The 27,788-nt window shown below is 37.1% G+C and overlaps 1 protein-coding gene across 3 annotated transcripts in view; it reads left to right on the forward strand.

Annotated features, from left to right (window-relative positions):
• The window catches only part of GPC5 (glypican 5), a 1,358,912-nt gene that overhangs the window by 423,120 nt on the left and 908,004 nt on the right, over positions 1-27,788 (forward strand). For 2 of the 3 annotated variants that reach the window (XM_021065368.1, XM_021065369.1), the window contains exon 6: positions 23,655-23,775. The exons of the other annotated variant lie outside the window; for it this stretch is intronic. In XM_021065368.1, coding sequence (XP_020921027.1) covers positions 23,655-23,775 — 121 coding nt within the window. The remainder of the gene's footprint in view (positions 1-23,654; positions 23,776-27,788) is intronic. 3 annotated transcript variants of the gene reach the window in all.

The following is a 27,788-nucleotide window of genomic DNA, read 5'->3' on the forward strand; positions in this document are numbered from 1 at the left end:
GTGTGTGTGACCTACACATGTATTAGTGAACATTGCTTTATTAACATTGATTTATTTCTCACAATAACCACATAACACATATAGCGTAGCTTGCCTAGTGTCCATCCAGATTAATATTGATAGAGAAGGAATGTGGATATTGGTTGCCTATTCTATAGTCTATATTCTTTAACTTAATATTATTCCTTATATTATGATTTTAATGATATAGTCAGCTTATATTCGGTGCAGAAAAAATACAGTAATAAACCAGGCAAATAATATTTGGTGGTACTTTAGTGGCGTTTAATAAGAAAAAAAGATACCGTCGTGGCACAGTGGTTAACGAACCCGACTAGGAACCATGAGGTTGAGGGTTCGGTCCCTGGTCTTGCTCAGTGGGTTAAGGATCTGGCATTGCCATGAGCTATGGTGTAGGTCGCAGATGCGGCTCAGATCCTGAGTTGCTGTGTCTCTGGCATAGGCTGGTGGCTACAGGTCCTATTGGACCCCTAGCCTGGGAAACTCCATATGCTGTGGGAGTGGCCCTAGAAAAGGCAAAAAACAAACAAACAAAAAAAACAAAAAACAAAGAAAGACAAAAAAACAAAACAAACAAAAAACCAATATGGGAGTTCCTGGGTGGCCTGGCAGGTTAAAGACCTGGCATCGCTGCTGTAGCTTGGGTCACTGCTGTAGCCCAGTTCACTTTTGTGCCCAGGCTTGATGCCTTGCCTGGGAACTTACATATGCTTCAGGCAAGCCAAAAAATAAACATAAAAAATAAAACAATATGATACTGGCATAGAATCAGACAATAGGTCAGTGGAATGAAACAGAGAGTCCAGAAATAAACCCACACTTGCATAGTCAATTGATCTTTAACAAGAGTGCCAAGAATGCAAAAAGGGAAAGGATAGGCCTTTCAATAAGTGGTGCTAGGAAAACTGGATATACACATGCAAAAGGATGAAATTAGATCCATACCTTATATCAAACACAAAAATAAACTCAAAATGGGTTAAAGATTTATTTATTTAGTCTTTTTGCCATTTCTTGGGCCGCTCCCACAGCATATGGAGGTTCCTAGGCTAGGGGTCCAATTGGAGCTGTAGCCACCGGCCTATGCCAGAGCCACAGCAATGCCGGATCCTTAACCCACTGAGAAAGGCCAGGGATCGAACCCACAACCTCATGGTTCCTAGTCAGATTTGTTAACCACTGAGCCACGACGGGAACTCCCAAAATGGGTTAATGGGTTAAAGATTTAAATGTAAGGTCTGAAACCATAAAATACCTACAGAAAAATATAGGGAAAAATATTGGTCTTGGCAATGATTATTTTGGATATGATACCAAAAGTATGGGCAATGAAAACAAAAATAAACAAGTGGGACTACATTAAACTAAAAAGCTTCTGCACATCCAAAGAACCACTAACAAAACTATCATCAAAAAACCTACTGAATAGGAGAAAATGTTTGCAAATCATGTATCTAATGAGGGGTTGATATTCAAACTACATAAGGAACTCCTGCAACTCAATAGCAAAAAACAAATGACATGATGAAACACTGAGAAAAAAACCTAAATAGACATTTTTCTAAGTAGAAATACATATGGTCACTAGGTATATGAAAAGTTTCTCAGCATCAGTAATCAGGGAATGCAAGTCAAAACCACAATATCACCTCACACCTGTTCAGAGGGCTGCTTAAGAACAAAACACATGTTGAGGTGGATGGAGGAAGAGGTATGCTTGTGTACATTGTTGGTGGCCATGGAAAAGGGTTCAGTCTTTATGGAAAATAGTATGAAGTTTCCTCAAAAAAATAAAATTAGGACAGTCTCACTTCTGGGTATTTATCCAAAGGAATGGAATGTAGGATCTTGGCATTATCTTCATTCCGATGTTCGTCACAGCATTATTTACATTAGCCAAGATCTGGAAGCAAACTACATGCCCACGGATGGATGGCTATATAAAGAAAATCTGATATATTCATACAGTGGAATATTTTTTAGCCTTAAAAAAAAAAGGAGAGAATCCTGCCATTTACAACAACATGGATGAATCTGGAGGAAATTGTGCTAAGTGAAATACTGAAACACAGGAAGACAAACACCATATGATCTCATTTATACATGAAAGCTAAAATAGTTGAACTCATAGAAGTAGAGAGTACAGTGTGATTGCAGGGCCTGGAAGGAGCAATGGTCCAAGGGTTCAAAGTTTTATTTATGCAAAATAAATAAGTTCTGGAAGTCTACTCTAAATGTAGTTCCTATAGCAAACAAATTGTTTTTAAGAGGGTAGGTCGTGTGCTGTATTCTTACCACACACACACAAATAGTAATAGAAGCAAGGAGGAAACTATGAAGTCATGAATATATGCATGCCTTGATGGTGGTGACTGTTACAAATGTATATCCTTATCCCTAAACTCATGGAGTCGTATACATTAAATGTGTACTTTTATTTACTTATTTATTTATTTTTACAGCCTCACCTGAGGCATATGGAAATTCCTGGGTAGGGACTGAATTTGAACTGCAGCTGATGGCCTACACCACAGTCACAGCAACGCCAGATCCAAGCCACATCTGCAAGGTACACTGAAGCTTGCAGTAATGCCAGATACTTGACCCACTGAGCCAGGCCAGGGATCAAGCTGGCATCCTCACAGAGAGAATGTCAATTCCCCAATCTGCTGAGTCACAAGAGGAACTCCAAAAGTGTACTTTTTAAAACATGTGTTTCATACATTAATAAAGTTTTTGTAAAAAAAAAATGAAAAATGATTTGAAACCAAAAAAGAAAAAGACCTATGGAAGAAAAGATGCTTAGAAATTCTTATTGTTTCAGATTGTGTGTGTGTGTGTGTGTGTGTGTGTGTGAGAGAGAGAGAGAGAGAGAGGGAGAGAGAGAGAGAGAGAGAGAGAAAACATTCATTTTCTTATGAATTCCAGAGAAATCACTCATTCGTAAAGAGGGACAAAAAAGGAAACAATGAATGTTATGCTTATAAAAACAGCAAATAATTAACAATATAAAATGACTAATGGTTTCAAGATGTTGATTTATTAATTCACAATCACTGTTATTTTAGTTTATTTTTTACCAAAAAGGGAACAAAGTATTTCCTTTTATATGAAAAAAGTATGGATTCATTTAAATATTTTTAGTTTTGAAAATGGTAAGCAATTAGCATAAAAAAATCTAGAAAAATTTGAATCATTTAGGAAAGCATTCAGCTTTCTCTAAAGCCATTGTCCATTCTTAATAGTTTGAAGTGTTTCCTTGCAGTATTTCTAGGAAGGATTTTGCATAGTGATTAAAAACATGGACTCTTTGGATAGGCTGGCCTTAAATTCAAACTTGCCAAAATGGGGCAAGGTATTAAATGTCTCTATGCCTCAATCTATAAAGCACAAATGCTAATATTATCCACATTCATGTGTTCTCACGTGCATTCCCAATTTAGACTTCTTGTCCTAACTATTTATTAGCAGTGCCTTTTTCACTCTTAGTCAAAGCCAGGATGGACAATAAATGTTATGGTCACCATATCTTTGAAAATGTGTTATTATTATTTTTTTATTTTATGATTTTTATTTTTTCCATTATAGTTGATTTACAGTGTGCCTGTCAATTTCTACTGTAGAACAAAGTGACCCAGTCATACACTAAGGACTCGGCATAAAAACTACTCGAACTGATCAGTCAATTCAGCAGAATAGCAGGATACAAGGTTAACATTCAAAAATTGGTTGCATTTCTGTATACTAACAATGAAATATTAGAAAAGGAATATAAAAATACAATACCTTTTAAAATCACACCTGAAAAATTCAACAGCTAGGAATAAACCTGACCAAGGAGGTGAAAGAATTATATGCTGAGAACTATAAAACACTAATCAAGGAAATTAAAGAGGATTCAAAAAAATGGAAAGATATTCCATGTTCCTTGGCTAGAAGAATTAATATAGTAAAAATGGCCATACTACCCAAAGCAATCTATAGATTCAGTGTAATCCCTATCAAGTTACCCATGACATTTTTCACAGAACTAGAACAAACAATCCAAAAATATATATGGAAGACTCAGAATTGGCAAAGAGATTCTGAGGAACAAAAACCAAGCAGGAGGCATAACCCTCCCAGATGTTAGGCAATACTGAAAAGCCACAGTCATCAACACAGTGTGGTACTTGTACCAAAACAGACATACAGACCCATGGAACAAAACAGAGAACCCAGAAATAAACCCAGACACTTATGGTCAATTAATCTTCCTCAAAGGAGGCAAGAATATAAAATGGGAAAAAGACAGTCTTTTCAGTAAGTGATGCTGGAAAAACTGGACAGCCTCATGTAAATCAATAAACTGGAACACACCCTCACACCATGCACAAAAATAAACTCAAAATAGCTTAAAGACTTAAATGTAAGAAACTGTGTTATAATTAATTTTTCTAGGCATAACTTTCATATGGCTGGTGTAATATTTTAGAAGCAATTTTAATATAGATTTTACCACCTAACATAGTAAAGCCAGAATTTCCCCAAGTTAATTTTTTATAAATGATTTTATAATTTTTAATGTTTGCCTATGATTCCCTAGAATGAATGTGCCATAATTCACTGATATTTACTTCATAATTTACTGATATTTGTTTTTAATTTTGCCCACCAAAATAATGTCATGATGAATTTCTTTGTCCTGAATCTACTCTTCTGTAGGTTCATTTGCCATGGTAAAATTTAAATTATTGAGTCAAAAATAATAAACATTTGTTAGGAATTTGATAATGGTATATATCTTCAGCTGTGGAGAATTTCAAGCAAGACAAAAGGCAACTAAACTCTGTTTGCCCGGACTTTTGCTGAAACTGCATTTCAGGGTTGACATGACATAGAAACTTAGGTTGATTCTTCTTTCATTTGACCTTTATTTGCTGACTGCTCTTCTTATCTCATGTTGGCAATACTATTCAAGGTTCTCATCTGCTTGGTATTCCTACACCATGTCATAGCTGTCATTTTGTGCTAATTTTCCATAAATTATCTAGCAAAAACAAACCACTCAATAACAAGGAATGAATTGAGTGTGTGCTCCTTTGACTTAGGATTTCTGAGCTGGCGATCTCCTGTGGCTAAAGGAAAATATTCAACATGTCAGTGTTATGTCAAACATCAGTTCTGAAATTATCAGGTAATCTCAAATCTCTAAGGGTGTTGCTGTAGGTTCCAAGAGATTTGCAGTGTTGTTTTAAAGGAAATAGGAAATGTCAGACTTGTGTCTCTAAGGTTTGGTCTCCTGAGTCATGGATCATCTGTGTCCTTTACTGGATGCCCTTTTGTCTGCATAAAGTAGAAATATTCAGTCTGTGTCTGAAATCTTCTCTCTCCTAGTTGATTCTAATTAGCCTTGACAATCTCATTTCTTCTCTGGTTTTGCATTTTTTTCCAAGAATGGTAACCTTTCTTTCTATAGCTCCCTTTAGCACATGATAGGGTACTTTTTTAATGGTAATTAATATTTTATAGTACCACTTAATATATATGTTAAAAGGGCTACCTTATTTTCAAGAAGAACTGAGATTCTCGAAAACTTGAGATGCCATGGATTAGTAACTGCTGGAGTTGCTACTGCTTAATTTAATGGGAATTTTTTTTCAGTAATAAATTTACATTTCATTTAATCATTTTTTGTTGTTGTTGTTGTCTTTTCTAGGGCCTCACCCGTGGCATATGGAGGTTCCCAGGCTAGGGGTCAAATCACAGCTGTAGCTGCTGGACTACCCCATAGCCACAGCCGTGCCAGACCCGAGCCATGTCTGCAACCTACACCACAGCTCACGGCAACCCCGGATCTTTAACCCACCTAGCAGGGCCAGGGATCGAACCCACATCCTCATGGTTCCTAGTCTTATTCATTAACCACTGTGCCATGACAGGAACTCCTAATCATATTTTTTAAATGTTTTTCTTCAGGTAAGATTTCTGTTTGTTCCCAATTCTTTCATTTTGAAGGATTAAATTCACTGTTTCTAAGGGGCACCCCCTCTTTAATTTGTCATGCAACTTTTCTTTCTTTTCTTATATATTATGGTGGTCCAATTATGTCTTTTAAACTTTGACTCTATTTAATCAATCATAACTGAGAGGCATACTAATTCTATCACAATGAGGTATCTTCCAATTATAATTTTATATCTAATTATGAATTCAAGTATCATTCATACATTTTGCCGTATAAATGTTCATGGTTTGTAACTCACTGAATCAAGGAGTATTGTTGCTAGACACTTAATGACTACTTTCCCTTGTATTATTACATATTTTAATTTTGTTTCTTGTCAACCTTTCTATTTAAATTCTACTTTTTCTGAAGTCAGAATATTTTGATTTTGATTTTTCTCATGAATTATTTCTTTTATTATTTTTCTCATGGATTCTGTCAGTTAGGAATTCCAGCAGGATTCCTCTGGGTGATTCTTCTGCTCCCCTGTCAAGAACTAGGATGATTCAGTGGTCCTCAGCTGGAAAACAAGCCAGTGTGGAGAGTCTGAGGGGCTATCTTTCTATGTATCATAAACTGGTAAAGGTGGGGCTAGAAAGGTGTGCTTAGCCAGAGAGACTCTTCATTAATGAGTGAGAACCTTGAGAACCTCCACGTGGCTTAGATGTGGCTTCTGCATCATGATGGTGTCAGTATGGTTGAACATCTCACACGGTGGTTGTGTTCCCAGAGAATGAACATTTCAAGCGAACCAGGGAGAAGCTGGATGGGCTTTTACTATCTAGCCATAGATATCCACAAAATTACTTGCCATACTCTGCTGTTTATAGCAGTAAAAAGCATGGCCAGAATCAAAGTAAAGGGGACCCAAGCCCACCTCTTGGAAAAGAAGGTCAGCCTATTTGGATGCCAGATTTAAAACTGCTGGACGTGGCTATTATATATCAGGTGGAAGGCATTTGAGGAGAGACTTGAAAGAGGTGAGGAGAAGCCATACTTTGCTGAGAGAAGAACTTTCCAAACAGAGAACACAGCTTGTGAGAAAACCCTGAATCAGAAGCATTTGGGCTTGAGGATAACATCACGGAAGCCAGCGTGGTTGGAGCATCATGAAGAAGAAATGTTCGTAGATGATGCCAGAGAAATAAAGGGCAAGAGGCAGATTATGGTGAGAGGGCCTTGTAGGCCACTGTAAAGACTCTGGATTTCCCTCTGGCTGAGATGGTATCTGTTGAAAGGTTTTACTCAAAGGAGTGGCGCCATCTGAATTATATTTCATAAGATCTCTCTAGCCCATATGTTAAGAGGAGGTGAAGGAGATCAATGTCAGAAGCTAGGTGTCCAGTTAGGAGTCTTTTGTAATAGTCAGATGAGGAAAATGGTATGATCTAGATTAGATCGAGCATATTGGAAATGGCCACTTGTGACCTGAATCTGGACACTTTCAGTAGCGCCTACAGGAATTTTTAATGCCATCTCTTGAGTTCACGCAACGTTAGATGAGGGAATGTAGAATGCTTTCCTTCCCTTCGTTCCTAATTCTCAGTATCTAGTACTATAACTTGGAATGTGAAATATAATTGTATTCAATAAATATTTTATCATGCAGTTTTACTTTAATGATATTATTGTAGTAAGTGATTGTAGAACATGTAAAATGAACTTTATAAGTAATTGGATTCATTGTCTCTTTCCAGGATTTTAGAATCACAACTTCCTAATTCTTGAAAGTTTGATTCTTTTCTCCCAATATGTACCCACATGTCCTTGAGTAAATTATTATCGGGAGGACAAATTAGTGGAATAAAGATGTCATCCCTTTGTATTCAACCTTGATATGAAGTCTGATAGATATGATGTTTTTGGTCCTATTTTTATTATCTTAAAGTCTCCATATCTTTCTGACATATTAATACAGCAGACAAAAGGTCTAAAGCAAGCCTGATATAATTTATTTTTAAATAATTTTTTTCTATCTATTAGGATATTTCCTGTATTTTTGAAGTTTTAGAGTTTGGCTAGTTTCTGTCTAAATGTGGTAAGTCTCCACTGTTTTCCCACCACCACAACTAGAATATGTTTGGTCCTTTTCTTCTTCATATTTAAGTTGTAGCTGTGATTATTTTTTTTCAGATCAAGTTACTCTTGTTTCTTTCTCAGGTTCACAAATTATCGAGTCAGAACTCCTCTCTCTGGTATTCCATGTGTCATCTTTTCTGTCATTATTTTGCCTTTTTTCTCCCCCCCGCCCTGGGCTCTGATTCAGTTGCTCCTTGAGCTTTTCAGTGTATCAGTTTTCTTCTCCATGGATACCATTGTGGATGGAAATTTTGCTGTTGCATTTTAGTTTTCATATAAACCTCTTAATCTTACCCATCTCCCATTTTGCCATTGGGGCCCATTTTGTCATTATAACTTTCAGCTCCTGTTTCATAAATGACATGCCTTTCAATATACTTTTCATAGTTTAAGTAGTTTAAAGCAATTTTCTAAATATTTCTTCTGGGTTTAACAGTAAAATCTTTTTTTAGAGGTAATCTCTCCCTGAACCTTCAACATTATGTTCCCTTTTTTGTTTTTGCGGGATGATTTTAAGTTGTCTGTGTGTTTTCTGTTCTATTTCCACCACTCTTTTTACATAGCAGGTAATGATATTGATCTAAAATCAGATTTTTCAATCAAAAATAAATAGCCACTTTTCTGTCAGTTTGTTTGTTTACCTCTGAGATGATGGCTGAGCTTTTTATTTTATTTTATTTATTTATTTTTGTCTTTTGGCTTTTTAGGGTCGCACCTGCAGCATATGGAGATTCCCAGGCTAGGGGTCCAATCGGTGCTGTTGCTACCAGCCTATGCCAGAGCCACAGCAATGCCAGATCCAAGCTGCGTCTGTGATACCACATCTCATGGCAATGCCAGATCCTTAACCCACTGAGCAAGGCCAGGGATCGAACCTGCAACCTCATGGTTCCTAGTCGGATTCGTTTCCACGGAGCCATGATGGGATCTCTGGCCAAGCTTTTTAAATTTAAACTGGAAGAGGGCAGGTTACTATGCACATCCTGTCAGCAGCCAGTAGGCATTTATTGGAATAGGTCAACAAGGCTATAGCGCATACCTGTCTGGTTCAAGGCCCAAGACATTACAATACTCAGCATGCAGCATGATGGCAAGAATCAGTACGGTTTGTAAATGATGTCTGTTACTAATGTCTGGGTGGGGGTTCTAAAGGAAGTCTCTATTTTATTTTGAAATTCTTTCTAAATAGCCTGTTGGTATGGTGCAGGTCACTTGTTTATAAGGCATTTCTTCCTTCATTTCTTTCTTTGCCAGATCCAAGCCACATCCATGACCTACACTGCAGCTCATGGCAATGCTAGATCCTTTAACCCACTGAGCACTGAGTGAGGCCAGGGACAGAATCTGAATCTTCATGGATGTTATTAGCAGGGTTCTTAACCTGCTGAGTCACAATGAGAATTCCTATAAGGAATTTCTTATTTTGCTTTATAATCTTTCTCCATTGTTCCCTAGACTTCATTAAAATCTTTTTGTACTAAATAGCAATGTTGTAATGTGGGGAAAGGAAAAGAGCCTGAGTTCTTGCATGGGGGCGGGGGCAGGTAGTGAGGTGGGGGCGGGGGAGCAGCAGGAGAGAAGATGCTGGGACGCTTGTGTGATGAAGACCCCAGCCGCTCAGTTATAAATCTCTTCTGGCACCAGGCTCCTCTGTTGTGTCACCCAAGGCTTTTCTCAAGGGAGCTGCTCCTTGGGCCTGGTGGGATCTTGCTGCATCTTGTTCTTTCACTGTAGCTTCAGTCTCTTAAGGAGTCTATATGAGGCCCCTCAAAAAGCAGGCCTGGGGCTGCCAAAGAGCAAGTGTTCATTTTCAGGGCTCCTGCAGCAGTGACTCAGGGAAAGGCAAGCGAGAGCCAGCTAGCATCTTACTTGGGAAGAGAGGAAATTCTTCCATCCTATGAAATAAAATATGGGTAGCAAGGTTTAACTTCATTGTTTTTAGAGTAAGTACACATCCTGAGTGTCCATTTCAGTACTCAGTGTTTTCAAGTTTGCGTTGCTAGTTCTGTTCTACTAGTTTCTTTCTTTTTGTTTTTTTATTTATGATTTTTACTTTTTCCATTATAGTTGATTTACAGTTTTCTGTCAATTTCTACTGCAGAGCAAAGTGACCCATATATATATATATATATATTCTTTTTTTTTTTTTTCTAATGGGAACTTGGATGAGACTCCATTACAAACTACCATTCAGAAATTATTAAAACTGCACCAAATCGGTGTCAAAATGAAGTTGCACATTCATAGGATTTATTAGCAAATTCAGGAAATGTTGAAGAATTTCACAAGGACTGATTCCGGAAAGGAGACCTTATCTGCTGAAAGTTAGCTTTCTGTTTGCTTCTGTATCAGTCATACATTCACTCAGATAACAGTTATGTATTGAGCTCTGATATTCCAAGCAACTGGCCAAGCCCTGGAGCTAGAGGATGGTTAAGACAGACATACTGCTTCACATCAAGAATCTGCAGTCCAGAAGAGAGTTATAGGCACTAAAGAAATCATTGTGCCGTTAATTAACTACAGCAGTGATACATGAATCCCAGAAAACAAAGTGTTATCAAGCAGTAGTTAATGCAAGAGCAAATAACCTAGGAGAGACACCTGAGCTGGCAGTTAGCTGTATTAGTTTTCTGTGGCGACTATGGCAAATTACCAAAGAATGATTTAAAACTGCAGAAATGTGATCTCTAACAGTTCTGGAGGTCAGTAGTCCGAAATCAGTATTACTGGGCCAACATCACATTGACAGTAAGACTGTGGTTCTAGGGGAGAACTCTTGCCTTGCCCTTCAAGCGTCTGGCATCCTGGGGTTTGTGGCAGCACCACTAATCCCTGCACACGGGTCCTACTGCCTTTTCCTTTTACTTCTGGGAAAAAAAAAAAAAATCCCTCTGCCTTCCACTTAAAGGGGTCCTTGTGATTACATTTAGAGCTCACACAGATAATCTCTGTCTCAAAATCTTTTAGATTTAATCACATTCGCAGAAACCCCTTTAAAGCTTGTTATGGCTGACCGGGGAAGAGGATAGAACTTTCTAGGCAGGGGGAACAGAGCGTAAACCCTGAAGGACCTCGTAGCAATCACTGAAGTGACTGAACGCGTGGCAACAGAGGGAAAACAGAATGAGGGAGAAACTGTCCAGAATCTCCAGGTCGTTTGGACCAGAAATGCCCTTTCTATGTGGGCTCTGCCGGCCATCAGAAGTAGTCTGCATTCTGTATATGCATATTTTTCATGTACTGAGTCAGCCAAGTGTGTTCTGAGAGTAATCACAACTATTAGGAAGCTAAAAGTCCCTAGGCACGTATAGTTCTGTCTCCGGATCTAGGTCCAGCTGTTTTCTGCACAACATAACTGGGTTTGCCAAGAAATAGCTAGAGAAACAATTTTCTCGTATATGCAAGTGGACACAAATTAGATTCCATTGCACAAGCGGATTGTTTTCCCAGGACTGCTTGATAGTAGGAATTTGGCTGTGTCTTAGTTAAGATGAGGCATGGACAGAAAGCTTGGTTATTTCCCTCCTCCTCCACCTTCCTCTTCATAATGACTGTAATTCGAAACCTATCAATTTTTATTTGGGGATTCAACAGACCACAAAATGAAACTGTTGGACAGAACTTTAACGCGGGATTGGAGACAGGGTTGAAACTGGATATTAAAAGTCATGTGTTATGCTCAAATGCTAATTGTTTTCTGTATCCTAATTACCTGCTGGGTTATTTTACTTAAGAAAAATTATTTATAAATCTTTTAAAACTTCACATCTCTTTTATGGGCCCGGAGTCTCTATTTTTTCACTATCGAAAATGAATGTAAAAAGTGAATATAAAAACATCAGTGTATGTGTGTATGTATATATATATATATATATATGAGAATTATACTTAAATATACTTACAAATATATACATTATATATGAATACTTATATGTATATAAATGTTTATATGTATATACATTTTTATCCATCTAGTTCTTTTAATGTTATTATGCCTGGCTTTCATTAGTATCCTAACCAATTTATTTGGCCATGCCTAAAATAAGAGTAGACAGAATTTATAATAAAAGGTACAAAATACAGTTTTTTGACTTCCATGACAGATTCTCATCCCTAATCCAAAAATACATGGACCACATGTCAAAATCATCCAGTTCATAGAGTATTGAAAATGGGCCTGATTTAAACTTTGAAAATTACATCTTTCAAATAATTTTCTTCATAAAAAAACAAAACAAAACAGCTATACATTTTCAAGAGTCAAGGAAGAAAATATAAAATGATTCCATTAAAGGCAAGATAAATAAATATATTAGAAAATATTAATTATACATAAGTTAAAATATCTTATCATTATGACTGCACTTCCTCCCGCTACCTCCCTGTTGGTATTTATTTGTAGGTTGCTCCTCTGTGTTCCTGGCTGTTATGTAGGATTGTAGAAATAGCACAGTTCTTCAGAAGGGACTCTGCTTTGCAATTTATCTCATCACCTTGACCCTGAAATTCTTCCACAGTACTTCAATACATTACCCAGAGCATATATTCTCTGTGAATGGTGAAATAAAGTATCAATTAAAACAAAAATAATTTCAGGCAAATATTAACCATCTGCTCTTCTAAGTTTTCTAAGGCTAAATTTTTCACCAAGTCAGATAACCAAGTTCCAAGAGAAATGCCTACTCAGGACTATATCATCCTGGCAGCTTTTAACGAAGATTTATATAACAAAGTGTCATGTGTACTTAGATCTTTGAAAGCTTTGAAGTTGCTCTTGAAGTTAGTTTTTCTTGTGTTGTTCATCGTATTTTACTTAAAGACGCATGCTTTCTGCTTGAGAGTTTTGAGATAACCTAGAAAAAAATGGCTGCTGACATATGCAGATACAACTTTCATTAACTGGTAAGACCTAGGATTTGAATTCTCTTTTCCCTTTTGGCTTTCACTGATAAGAGACTTATAGCTAAGTTTTAGACTAAAGTGTTGTGTCTCCTTTCTAGGTCTCCTAATATAATTGTCACCTCCTTCCCTTCACTATTCTGTCATTTTGCCTTGTTTTATAGTGTCTATGCCTTTTATTATAAGCCATCTCAAAGACTTTGCTGGAAATAATACAGTGTGTAAGTACGAAATGATGAAATAAACACAGTACTTCTTCATTTGTTTTAAGAGATGCTTGGGTTGGACTAGGTGACCTGTAAGGTCCTTTCTAGCTCTAAATTTATGTTACTGTCACCAAAGACATACAAAAATCTATTGGTCTATAGGCCAAGAGATGAATGCCAAGTACTACATTCCTGGTATAGCTATATTTCTTCTTGAAAACAAGAGTGCTAGATTCAGCAACCTGCTAAGGGCCTTCATAGTCTAATGGTGATAAAACAAGTGAACCGATTGCTAAAAAAAAAAAAATCAAAGCAAAACTAAAATCTTGGTTAAAATATCTTTTCACTTTTAAGCATTAACAAAAACAAGACAGAAAAAAGAAGAGCTTAATTATTTCTTTTGAGGTGTTTATATAAATTTGAACAACTAACTCAGCTTAATGAGTGGAGCTAATTTAATGAAATTAGTCACATTTGAATATTGTCACAATCTTGCTGCCACATTAGCATTAAGTGTGATTAAAATTTATTTCGTGTGCCTAGATGGGTCCCCAAAGCTCAGCTGTCAACATCTTCATAATAAACTAGCCTTTCGAAGCTTTCAGGAAACTTTTACAGAGAAGAATAAATTATTTTTTAAGGTATATTTCCTATTTGTATGAATTTATAACATATAAAATTATTGATAGCATTGTTTATTTGGCTAGTAAGGTAAAAATCATTGAAAATATAGGAAATGCTAAATACTGTGTACTGAAAATTTCCAAAAAGCTAATTCAAATATTTTCCTTAAGGCACCCTGAAATATAATGGACAAATAAATGGGAAAACCCAAATTAAAATTTAAGCGATGTGTTTGTGAATTATAAATATTATAGTAAATAACATTTTCCTTGAGGAAAAATAGAATATTATTTCGATGAGAGAGGTTTATGTATGAAGTCTATTGGTTAACTGAAGTTCAAGGAAAAATTTGTTTTCATTCAGGCAGCTTCCAATTTCTTTCTTTTTTCTTTTTTTCTGTTTTGGCCACCCCACGGAATATAGAGTTCCCAGGTCAGGGATCTTTGTTGGAGCTGCAGCAATGCCAATCCTTAACCCACTGTGTCCCATTGTGCCAGGTCTCAAACCTGCATCCCAGCACTCCAGAGATGTGGCTGCTCTCCTGGTGCCATAGTAGGAACTCCTCCAATTTCTTTACAGTGCTCTGTGGAGTGCAGTTATAGTGGATCCTCAAATTCATAACTGCTTGAACTTCAGAATGTGGCCTTGTTTGGATATCTATCTTTGCAAATGTAATTAAGGTAAGAATTGAAGTGAGGTCATCCTAGGCTAGCATGGGTCCTCCCTAAATTCAAGGTGTCCTCATAAGTAACTGAAAAGGACACACAGGAGTTCCCCTTGTGGCTCAGTGGTAACGAACTCGACTAGTCTCCAGGAGGTTGAGGGTTTGATCCCTGGCCTCGCTCAGTGGGGTTAAGGATTGGCATTGCCATGTGGGTTGCAGTAGAGGCTGGGATGTGGCATGGCTGTGGCTATGGTGTAGGCTGGCAGCTACAGCTCTGTTTCAACCCCTAGACTGGGAACCTCCATATGCTGTGGGTGTGGCTCTAAAAAAAAAAAAAAAAGAATTCACAGAGAAGAAAGTTATGTGAAAATGTGTGAAAACGGAGGCAGAAGTTGGAGTAATGTAGCTACAAGCCAAGGAATAGCAAGGGCTTGGGAGTCACCCAGTGAGGGAAGAGGTGAGGGAGGATTCTTCTCCAGGAGCTTTGGAGGGAGTATAGCCTCTTCAACACCTTGATTCCAGAAGTCTGGCCTCCAGAACGAGTTTGTGATAATTTGTTATTGTGGCCCTTGAAAACTAGTATGTTCTGGAATTCAGAGTTTCTTGCTTTCTAATTGTCTTATGTTATGTGTTGGTAGGAAGAACCTGGGTGGTTCATTTGTATGATATGTTAGAATCCTAACATTATGATAGTTTGGGATCCATTTTAAAGTATTTTTGATACAGTTGATAGTTTCATATCTGAAGTTTAATTGATGTTGGTATCAATGATCTTTGGAAAACAATACAAAAAAACTTGTGTAAGATTTTAGGGACTTTTAGGATTTTGTAATGTCCCTAATAAGTTTGGTTAATTGAAACTTGTACCCTAAATTATTTTGACTAATTTTTGGGGGGCTTAAAATAGTATATAACTTATTAGTACTCAAGTAATAATGTTCCCCTAAATAACATTTTACTTTCATACATTGATATCAAGTAGTGAAGTGAGAGAGAAAATGAGTGCCAAGTGGTAATTATCAGTCATTACAAATCAATGAAAGATGGACTGTACCTTTCTGAGAAGAGTTGGATTTTGAAATGTCTGCCTTGGAAAATGGAAATTTAGTATAATATTTCATAACTCATATAACAGTATATACAACTGATTATAGTTGGCAGTGATTGTTCACATCTGATAGTTACTTTGAATCAAATAAGGGTAAATAAGCCAAATATTTATTACACACTTGCTTAGAAATTTTAACTCAAAAGTTTAAGACTATAAAAACAGAGCTTCACTATAATTAAGATATTTATCCTTTCTTGGTAAAATTGGGGATGGGGTTAGGAGAGGCTAAGGACAGTACCATTTTTTTTTTTTTTTTTTTTTTTTTTACACAGGGGAAGGTTCATTTTAATACAGTTTTTGATTAGATAGTTAACATTTCCTGAAATGACCGCTTCCTGGACACTGCTGATTTGGCATGTACAGTCACTATATTTTTTACATGGAAATATCATTTTCAGGTACACATAGCTGCTTATATTAAAAAATTTCACAAAAGAGTTTACCTGTGATTTACCTGGCTAAACAGAGAAGCACAAACACATGCCTTGCCAGTTGAAGAGGTAGAGTGAACATGGATAAATAACTATTTTTTAAATGAGTTCTTCTTTTTTTTTTTTTGTCTTTTTTAGGGCCACACCCAGAGCATATGAAGGCACCCAGAGCATATGAAGTCTCTCCCAGGCTAGGGGTTGAATTGGAGCTGTAACCGCTGGCTTATACCACAACCACAGCAATGCTGGATCCTTAACCCACTAAGTGAGGTCATGGATACTAGTCAGATTCATTTCACTGAGCCATGATGGGAACTCCCAAGTTCTTATTTCCTAACTCTTTCTATACATGTTCTTATTGTTGTATTTTGAGACTAATGTTAAGTTTATTTTGATGCAGTTTTTAGTTTCATGTCTGAAGTTTAATTAGTGTCTATGTCAATTGCATTTTAAAAACAGTACAGTCTGTGGTGTAGGCTTAGCAGCTGTAGCTCCTATTGGATCCCTAGCCTGGGAACCTCCATATGCCGTGGGTGTGAACCTAAAAAGTCAAAAAAAAAAAAAGAAGAAGAAGAAAGAAAAGAAAAACACTATCAAAAAAGCTATATAAGATTCTAGGAATTTTAGGATTTTCTGGTGTCTCTAAAGTTGGTGAAATTAAATTTATATACAGATATATTGTAGTGATCTACTAAAAATTCCTTGTTGATTTCTAGACAGAGCATGCCATTACCTTATTAGAGTAATGTTAATGAGTTTTCCATAAAATATCACAAATTATGATATCCTCAGTAGGAAATTAAATATAAATAATAATAAAGCCATAATAATGGTCTTTGTCAATTCTATTTAGTTTGAGTTCATTATTTAAGGTTAGAAACATAGATTTCAAATTTAGACAGTATCTATAATTATAAAGCCAAATAAAAGGTAGAGACTAACCTACAAATAGTTTATAGCTCCACAATTGAAGTGAGATAGTGGACTCACAAAAGGTTTCTTCATTTTGAATTGATTCTACAGATGTCTCCATTCTCTAAATCCCCTGTAAGCCTCTTACCTACCTTGAAAGGTTATTCTCATAAACCTGGCACATAAAATCAATCATATGACTCCTATCTGTTCTGAGAGTTCAAAGATTAAGACCTTCCCTGTCAAGGAATGAAGCTTTATAGAGGTTGCATGTACACGAAACAACACTCAGCATTGGCATCCAGTGTCACCCAGGTATTTGAGGAAAAGTTACAAAATACAGTTTGCTAGTCCTTAACTTCACATTTGCTACCCAAACCTAGAAGGGTGGCCCAGAAATGGTCTAAAAGAAAAATTTGTTCTTGAAGAAGAAGCTCACCAGGGAGTTCCCATCATGGAGCAGCGGAAATGAATAGGAACCATGAGGTTGTGGGTTTGATCCCTGGCCTTGCTGAGTGGGTTGGGGATCTGGCATTGCCTTGAGCTATGGTGTAGGTCACAGATGCAGCTCAGATACTGAGTTGCTGTGGCTGTGATGTAGTCCGGCAGCTGTAGTTCCGATTTGACTCCTAGCCTGCGAACCTCCATATGCCGCGAGTGTGGCCCTAAAGCAAAAAAAAAAAAAAAAAAGTTTACTGATGAATACCTACCCATGCTTCCCAGACCTTTAAGCCAGAGATGCAGCTTATTTCCCAGAGTCAAAGACACTTCCTGAAAGTGGAAGCCTCACAGCTCTAAACATAAAAGGAATTTTAATATACAGTCATCTAACTAAGCCACACAAAAACGTAATGAACAAAGAAGCAAACCATCTACTGCTGCTGTCACTCTTACCGCTACCACCACCGCCAGCAGCATGGTCCCCTTCTCCTTCTGGAACCTAGTGAGGATGGCAGAATTGTGAGAGGAGAAAGCCTCTGATCAGGGATTCATCTCATCTCTTATCAAGGATCATATTCTTATATCTCATCCCTGTGACATCATCAGAGACTCCTAAGACAGACCACTTTAAATGATTTGTAAATTCCGGGGTCAGGTTATATATTTTTCCACCCGAGATTGTATAAGTGCACATCAAAATACCATTCTCTGATGTGAATCTAAACAAATCCTGTTGCATTCTCAATAAAATGAAGATCATATCCGCCAAGAGGGTATGACCTATTTCAAACAATATAGGTTGGTGATGTCAGGAGAAATGACTTCCTAATGACATCCTGTGTGTAGATCTATTAACACTTCCTTTTACTATTTCATCTGTGGTACACAGAGAACTGGAATCTTGTTAATCATCATTTTAAAACATTGTTATAGGATATAAATATATCCATCTTGCTTTTTTTTCCCATGTTAATGAGAAACAAGTCATACTTGTGGAGTGAGTATTCCTATTAAAATGCTGTCATCTATTACCAGGCCTGCTTAGAAGAAAGAAGCACAGATGGTGGGTCTATTACTTCTCTAGCACAAAATTTGCCTCTTTGTGTGCATGTTTTGTTCCCTCCTCATGGAAATGTGAGCCATTTTTCAAGTCAAGAAACCTGTAGGGATCCTTGAAATGTTTTATCCATTATTTGTACATTTAGGAGGAAAAAGAGTGATTAATGATTTATTAAAATTTCATAATGAGGAAAACTCAAGTAAAAAGTCTTTGTAGGAAAAACTTTCATTTGATTTAGAAACCATATTTTTTACATCCAAATTAAAGTCTACAGGGATTTTTTATGTCAAACGAGGAGACTAAATTACTCATTCAATGATGACAAAACCATTGAGCCCATGATAAAAACACCTTTGTAAATACAAATTTACACATTGGACAATGCAAATTTGTCGTTTTCATATTAAGAAAAAACAGGAGTTCCCGTTGTGGCTCTGTGGTTAAGGAATCCAACTAGGAACCATGAGGTTGCGGATTCGATCCCTGGCCTTGCTCAGTGGGTTAAGGATCTGGCATCGTCATGAGCTGTGGTGTAGGTCACAGATGCTGCTCAGATACCGAGCTGCTGTGGCTGTGGTGTAGGCTGGCGGCTACAACTCCGATTAGACCTCTAGCCTGGGAACCTCCATATGCCGCAGGTGTGGCCCTATAAAGACAAAAAGACAAAAAAAAAAAAAAAAAAGACGAAAAGAAAAGAAAAAATAACACACGAAGTTTTTAATGTAAATATTTTGTCTAGGTTGAAAAGCACATGCCTGCAGTGAGGTATCTAAATTTTAACTACGCAATTCGATCTTTTTAAAAATACAATATAAACACTCTTGTATAACTGGGATCCAAATCAAGAAAGAGATTACTAGAATGCCAGAAGCCCCCTTCAACCTTCTGGGCACTACCTCCTAGAGCAGCATCATGGGGATTTGAAACATCATTGATTAGTTTTTAAACTTAAAGATAAATTAAATCATAGAGTATATTCCATATTTTGTTCTTTCATTCAGTATTTAGCTTATAAGATATTGAGTATGGTTATAATTCATTTGTTCTCTTTGCTTACAGTTTGCCATTACATAAGTATTCTACCATTGATTTGCCCATACTGATGTTTATGGATATTCGGGTGTGTCCAGTTTGGGGTTATTTTCCATGGTATTACTCCGAACATTCTTCTACCTGTTTTAGACCTGGTAAACATTGTTGAATATATACCCAGATACAGAGTGGTTTATATGGCTTTAAACTCCCATTCACAAGGAGAGAGGGTTCTAATTGACCTACTTCCATGCTAACACTTGGTATCATTTTTTTTTTAATTTAAATCATTCTGATGTATATATATCACTATGGCATTGTGGTTCTTCCTAAACTTACAAAAACAGAAAGGAATAACTAATACTATTAAAGTATCACTTGAGGTATCTTTTTTTTTCTTTTTCTTTTTTCTTTCTTTTTTTTTTTTAAGGGCTCCACTCTTAAAAAAAAGTTGGAAGTTCCTGGGCTAGGGGTCAAATCAGAGTGGTGGCTGCCAGCCTGTGCCTCAGTCACAGCAAGGCCAGATCTGAGTCGCATCTGCAAACTACAGCAGCTTTCAGCAACAATGGGTCCTTAGCCCACTGAGCGAGGCCAGGGAAGGAACCCATATCCTCATTGATCCTATTCAGATTCTTAACCCACTGAGCCACATCGGGAACTCCCTCACCTGAAGTATCTTAAATGCCCAGCTTTGTGGTATTATTTTTTTATTTAAATGATGCATAAGGACAGCAATTCTGAACTATTCAATAATAGATTAGCTTGGAAGGAGATTCTTGATTAATCGTAATTCTAATAAATTTAATTTATCTGTGTTATTAACTGTGATAATTAAGAGCAAAGAATGAGAAATTATTAGGACTAACGTGAGAGAATGTTCCTGAATGTTAAAGGAAAGTTTCATGGTCAGAGTTCCCTGGTGGCCAAGTGTTTAAGGATCCAGCATTGTTACTGTTGTGGCAAGGATTTGATCCCTGGCCTGGAAATTTCCACATGCCATGGATGCAGCCAAAAGAAAAAGTTTCATGGTCTATAAATAAACCAAGTGGTGAACCAAATAAATCTTCACTTAAAATTGAAAGGAGTCTCAGTTTCCTCTGCTTTCAAGAAAAACATAGGAAAATCTTAAGGCAAATGCGCAGTCTCTGAATTTATTCTTACCCTGCAAGCAATTTTTTTTTTTTTTTTCTATTTCATGCTGCACCTATGGCGTAAGGAAATTCCCAGGCTAGGGATCGAATTGGAGCTAGAGCTGCTGGCCTACACCACAGTCACAGCAACCCGGAATCCAAGACACATCTGTGACCTACACCCCATGTCATGGAAACACCAGATTCTTAAGCCCATAACCAAGGCCAGGGATCGAACCCGAATCCTCATGGATACTAGCTGGGTTCATTACCGCTGAGCCACAACAGGAACTACCCATCACCTTTTAATTACAAGCCGTGAAGACTTTGAAATGAATAGCTACAGTTTAAAAAAAAGAAAGAAAGAAAGAAAGAAAAAAAAACCCACCACTACCACAAAACAAATACTTTGCACCAAGCTAATTATATCTCTAATTTGTTTTAGTTTGTTTTAGGAGTTTTCATTCATAAATTATTGAGTGATTGTATTTAGAGCTCACTTTCTCTGGGTTCATATTCTTGCTGTGCACTTAGCCAACAGTGTTTCATTGGAGAAGTTACTTAACCTGTTCAGAATTTAGGTCCTTGATCTATATATAGCATGGAAATAATTATAGTACAAATATCATATGGTGTATTGGACTGGGTCTTTCAAGAAGCAGATGCCAAGGAAGGGTTAAACACAAGAGGATTTTATTAAGGGAGATGCCTGCAAGAGAAAATGTGCAGGAAACTGCATAAGGCTGGAAGAGCTGTTGGCCATGAAGCAAGCGTGACCCAGAGTGAAGGAGAGAGGAAAGAAAGGTTGAGTGGCAGTGTTCTCCCATGATGTTCAGTCTAAGGAAGGGCTAGCAAGGGCTGCCGGGAACCTTGTCTTCCAGCGATGGGCCTGCTTTAGTACCTCTCCTGCACTCAGTCATCAGTTGGGAAGATGCAGATACACCCAGTTAATTACACTTCCTGTGTTTTGAGGTCTAGGAGGCATGTTCTCGTGGCCACAACAAATGATTATTATGGAGCTGAATTGACAAACTCCATACAAAGTAATACAAACAATGTCTGAATCATAGACATGAATTTATCTATTTATTCACATTATTCATCATTGTTGTTAATAATCAACACATTAATAAAGGAGACCCGTGCAATCTGAATGAATTATTTGGAAGAAAAGTATAATAGTGCTGCAGAGAAGTTAAGAGAACCCTGATGTTTATAGTTGACTTTAACTAAAAATCTTTAGTACACTCAATAACATATGCATAACTGTTTTTCTTCTACTATTTTCTGTTGGTATGTATTGCCAAGTTCCTAACTTAAATTGGAATACCTAACTCTAAACTACTCTATTTCTGCATAAAGGAATGGGTTCAAATTTGTTTTAAAAATAAAATGACTTATTAATATCATTATTTTTGTCATGTTCAATTGATTATCAGTATCAAAGAGTTGCATTATTTATTATCATTGGAAGGACCTAGTTAGCAATTGTTTGGTCTACCTTTTTTTTCCGCACCTGCAACATGTGAAAATTCCTGGGCCAGGAATTGAATCTGGGCCACAGCAGCGACCAGAACCATTGCAGTGACAATGCTGCATCCTTAACCTACGGCACCACAATGGACGTCTTGACCTACTTTTTAAAATTGTTTATTGGGTGAGCATAACCTTGGGAATAACCGGATATTCCTTGAAACTCCTTTTGTTTGGCCATATTCTCAGTATTAGAAACTCCTTTTATCTTTTCAAAGAGTTTTTGTTGCCTTAGAAAATTCAGAGGATGCTCATGGAGAATTGTGATATTCTGCTGAACTACAGAGATGGAATATTACATTAAAAATAATGTGAAAATGTTTCATTAAAACTCTGAGGTCACTTTATTATCATACTTTAAGCAAACATATTACTCAAAGGAGAGTCTTCAGCAGACGGGATGGAATTCCAGGGAATGGCCTCCCATCTCTTACTTTCACCCCAGTTGTTCTCTCTGTAAATACAAGTCTAGTTATTCTTCCGTGTGTGTTACCCACATGCCTTTGCCATTTCCCCTCCTGAGCTGTTACCTTTTGCCCTTGAGCTATGTTAACCTCGTCATCCAAGACCTATTCTTCCCTTGATACTTCAAGGGTTAAGTCAAACTGCAACACCTTTAGTTTTTCCACAGGTGTCTTCATCCAAATGAACTTTGCTGTAAGCTCAGTGTTTACCGTTTGTGTTATTCCCTCCTCTTTTCACGTGGCGTGTACCATTCCTTCCAGCCATCCCTGTGGCAAGCCAAACATCTTCATTCCTAGTGTTGTGCTTTGGCCACTTGTCTTTGTGCTACACCACACTGTCAGGAAAATAAGGATGGCGACATTGCTGGAATCGAATAAGAACTTTTAAATATAATAAAATGTAATGAATGAATGCATGAGTGAACAAGTTAATTGATATATTATATTCCCAGGTATACAGTGAGCATTGTGAGGACAGGAATTGACTCTTCCACCTCCTTATAAGCACAGTCACGTAGTATAGGACTGGAATATAACTGGAGGCACTTACTACATCTTTGTGACCAGTTAATCTAAATATGTGTATGAATACTAACTTGATATTATGTGACATATATATATATATATACACACTTATTTTGTAGTCCAATGTGTAAAAATACATTATTATGATTCATCTATATACTGTTTGAAATGAAATAAATTGACCCAGATAATATGGATTCAGACATATGTGTAATTTAGCAAGAAGCGATAACAAAGTGGGATATGCATTAGCTTTTTCTAGAATATAGGTAAGTGGTATTATAAACACAATTTTTGGTTGCAGCCTTTGAGAGAATAACAATAGAATAGTCTATATCAGCATGCTAAGTGTTTTACCAGGAAAAAAATGTTGCAACTCTGTCAGGTTCTGTTCCAGACAAACAAAGAAACAAACACTGTTGTATACTGTTAAAGGTATGAAATTCTGAACTCAAATCTGTTCAAATAGTTGTGCTAGATGTTACTATGGCCAGGTTATTAAGTCAGATATCTTTCACTTTTCACTTTGTTAGCTATACTCAACGTGTGGTTGGAAATGGAATCAAAGCCCAGTCTGGAAATCCTGAAGTCAAAGTCAAAGGAATTGATCCTGTGATAAATCAGATTATTGATAAACTGAAACATGTTATCCAGGTAAGTGGAAAAGCTCTATCTGTTGGTATACTCAGTAGGAAATAGTAACTGATGACTTTCCATTGTATGTGAGCCTGTTAATCCTATCTGATAATATTATCTAAAATTGAGTATTGGAATAAATTATTTGAATCTAGAGTTTGGGATATATTTGGTTGAGTTATTTTCATGTACAGTCAATGTGCAACAATATTTTAATGGATGATAAGGTATTTAGAAAAGGGACCATAACCTCAGGATTTTGATAAATAGTGAGAATCTCAGGATGAGCTTCATCCCCTATGAATAAGCCTTAGACATGGGAACTATTGTGAACATTAAAAAAAACACAGAAGCGTGTGGAAGGTGCCAAATGCACCTTCCAGGCAATTCTCTGAGCCTTGCTATGAAGTCTCGTTTGGCTGCATTTTCAAGAGAAGTTAAGTCACATATTAATCATATGCATTTCTTGTGTTTATTTACTGTAGCACCTTTTACGTGTTACCTAATGATTATTTATGAAATACTTCTGTTTTGTCTTTAATAATATTACTTGAGTATATACTGTATTTAATACATGACGTATGAAACATGAAGGTTTCTGTCAAAGGGATATTTCATCAAACTATTTGATTAATTAAAGCCAAATATGTTACACGTTGTAAAAATCACCCTCCCATCTGCATTTATTGGGATTTGGGATAAGAAGTCCTATTTTTTAAGCTATTAGTCTTTTATACATATTTTTGTTTTTTCTAAGAAAAACTTTTCATGGATAGTTGATACTTAATTTTTAGTATTCTATGTCAGAAACTATACCTAAACATAGTGCTGAGTTTTTCTTGATATTATTCTAGAGTCATCAGTATGCTTCTCATAATTATTCTGCAAAACAAGTTTAGGTGGGTCCAGTTCTTAGGATTCTGTTATCATGAGAGTTTCCACAAAGGATATATAAGCAGGACATGGGGGCTTATGTCCAATACCATAGAATTCTCTGTTCCAGGAGGCAGGAATGGCTACTTTGCTTATTCTATGTCTGGTACACTGGGAAAACAGAGCTCTTACCCTGGGAGCTCTGGGTAGGGGCAAAATCCAAAATGAGTTCCATTGAGAAAAGTATAAGAGAAAAGTGGTGCCATAATTACTAGTAATGTAATCCTCACAGCCTCTGGTGAGTTAAACCAATTCCCTCAAAGAGATACCCCCAAAGAAATGTAAATAGGTGCCTGATGCTGCTAGTGGGCCAAGTGCTGAGACATTTCTTGGAAATGCATTGCTTGAGGTTGGGTCAGAAGCTAAGGTGACTGCACAGGAGGGATCAGAGTGAGCAACAGAAGCTTGGAACAGAGCCTGGGGCAGAATGGCTGAAGTCATCACAGAGAAAGCCAGCTGTCCTCAGAAGCAATGACATTAAGCCCATCAGTGACTGTCACTCGACCCTCGCAAGGAGGGCAGTCACTCTTCCTGCCAAATTTTTGGAAACTTGCTTCCCCATACTAAGAAGACCTTCAGGTGAAATTAATCTCAACTCAGTGAGACCCTAATGAGCATTCAAGAAAAGTTAGGATATTACTTTAATTCTTAAATTTCCAGTGGCTCAATAAACAATCCATTAGGAACTTGACACACAAACTTAATGTCTAAGTACATGCTGATATATATGTCTTTGCTGAGGTTCTTCAGGAAAGAGACTTTGGAACAGAGGTGTATGTGCAGGAGATTTCCGACAGGGTGTGCTTGTGATTGGTAAGAGGCTGGAGGAAGGAGCAATTGAACTGTAGCTCTAATTGAAGCCTCACCTGAACTCTGTAGGAACCCTGGAGCTAGGAGGCCTCTCTCAGGTTGTCCTGATGTGAAACAAGGAGATGACTCTTTATTGCCCACATTGACCAGTGATTGGATGAGGGTTGCTGGGGTGGAGGTGGAGGATGTTAACTCAGCTGCGTCACCACCTCTCTGTCATTGGCAGCTGACAATATTCTCTGCTGCTAGAGGAACAATTGCCTTGGGCTAGGTGGCACCACACAGCGTCATGGGCTATAATACGGTATGTAGCTCTGGATTATTCAAAAGCTCTAGTGCACAACTGACCACAAAATCAAAGAGCTTTAATATAAATTGATTCCTTACATTGAAACTTAGGAAAATCTTAGTGGTCCCCAAAGTGGGGTAGCGTTTCTCCGGGGAATGCACAAGCTGATCCCCTGGAGGACAGGAAGGAAATACAGAACTTCAGTGTATATTTATTCTGTCACATTCTTTCATTTTTGTTTATTCATTTATTTATTTTGGTCATGGGGAGGTGTATAAAATATGTAACAGTGCAATAACACATGCATATAGTTTGGAAATATATGAATATGTGTTGAGTGGGTGTGTGTTCAAACTGTTTTAATGGTGTGTATATATATATATATATATATGATAAAAACAGATGGAAAACTCTGTTGGAGGTAGTAAGGATGGAGCTGCTATATAAAAAAGAGTACATCGACCTAAGAAAACACATTTAAAAATTAAATAGATACTCAAAATATAGAGCATATTAAAAATTCAGAGGAAGGAGGGGATCACCAGCATCTTGCCCATTCAGCATAACATCTGTTCCTTCTCGCTTCATAGGTTTCAAAGCCATATCCATTTCAAGGTGGCAGAAGCAAATAATTCCACTTTTTTTTAGCACCTGTGTTAAATCGAGTCCCACTCTTTCATCTTCATATTAGTGTGCAGATCTCCAATTATTCATGCTTAAGTTTCATTCTAGAGTTACAAGAGAATATCAAATAAAATGCTACCTTTGAGGTCTCTCTATTTAAAGTCTACCAGGATGATATGATTGAAATTTAGATTTTTATAGAAGATAGCAGAAAGTCACATTTTGTACCGGTGTTGCTAAAATATTCACCTTTAATGTCTTAGAACATGTTCTTTCCTAAGACAGCTCTCCTGGAGATGAAGAGAAATTTTTGATTTTGCCAGCCTTCTGACTGCTGGTAATAGGTGTGTATCCTGACAGGGGTGACTGTCGTGATCTAATATCAAGAGATGGTTAAAAGGACCTACCACGGTGTCAGGTCTGGAAAAGTTCAGAAAAATGTCTTCTGTAAGTGAGAATTTATTAATTTGAGAGGAAGTATGGAGCAAGGGAGGGAGTAGAAGCAGGAACATATTTCAGAATCTGATCTGTAGATTTAGATGATCACTTATTTGTGTTTGGTAGTTTATTTTTTATCGTAATGGATATTAAATGCATTTGTTAGTATACTATAAAAATGCCGTCTCTCATCATAGGGATACACAAATGTTCCTCTTGTCCTTTTTGTCACATCTAAGCATAGGAGAATAAGCCAGCCATCTTTATTAGCAAAAATCGTCTCCATGTATTAGCCACCAAACACATTTCTCCTTGGCCGGCCATGGAACACACCTTGTTCTCTATCCTGTAACCTCTGCAATTCGAGTCTCTAAACATGTGGGTGGGGATTTTACTTTGCAAATGCTTCTTTTTTAATGTCTTAATAACTAATTTATTCACAATATGCAATTAATACTTAGTGAATTCCCACTATGGGTCATATTCTGCACAAGGTATTGAGGTTAAATGAGTGAGCATACAGCCCTCCTCTCATGGGATTTATATTCTAAGAAAATGGAAAATACATTTCCCTGGAGCTGGCAAATGTGAACAGATCAAGAAACAAAACAGGTAGGGAAAAGCACTCAAGATGAGAGTGCTGGTGGAGGCCACTCCAGGGCAGATGCCTCCGGGGTTGATACTGCGTGAGAATGAATCATAGGTAAGGAGGAAGGAATCATGGGAAAATCAGGGAGAATTGTGTTTGAGGCAGAGGAATACAATACTTTCAAAGACCTGCAGCAGGAATAGGTTTATTGTATTCAGAGAACAAACAGGAAACCATGGAGCAGAATGAGTACAGGAGAGAGAAAAACATGAACTGGATTAAGGGGAATCTGGTAGGGAGTTTCAATTTTATCCTAAGTGGAAAAGGAAACCATTTAAAGGCTTTACA

The sequence above is a fragment of the Sus scrofa genome, chromosome 11 (genome assembly GCF_000003025.6).
Source record: "Sus scrofa isolate TJ Tabasco breed Duroc chromosome 11, Sscrofa11.1, whole genome shotgun sequence".
NCBI lineage: Eukaryota > Metazoa > Chordata > Mammalia > Artiodactyla > Suidae > Sus > Sus scrofa.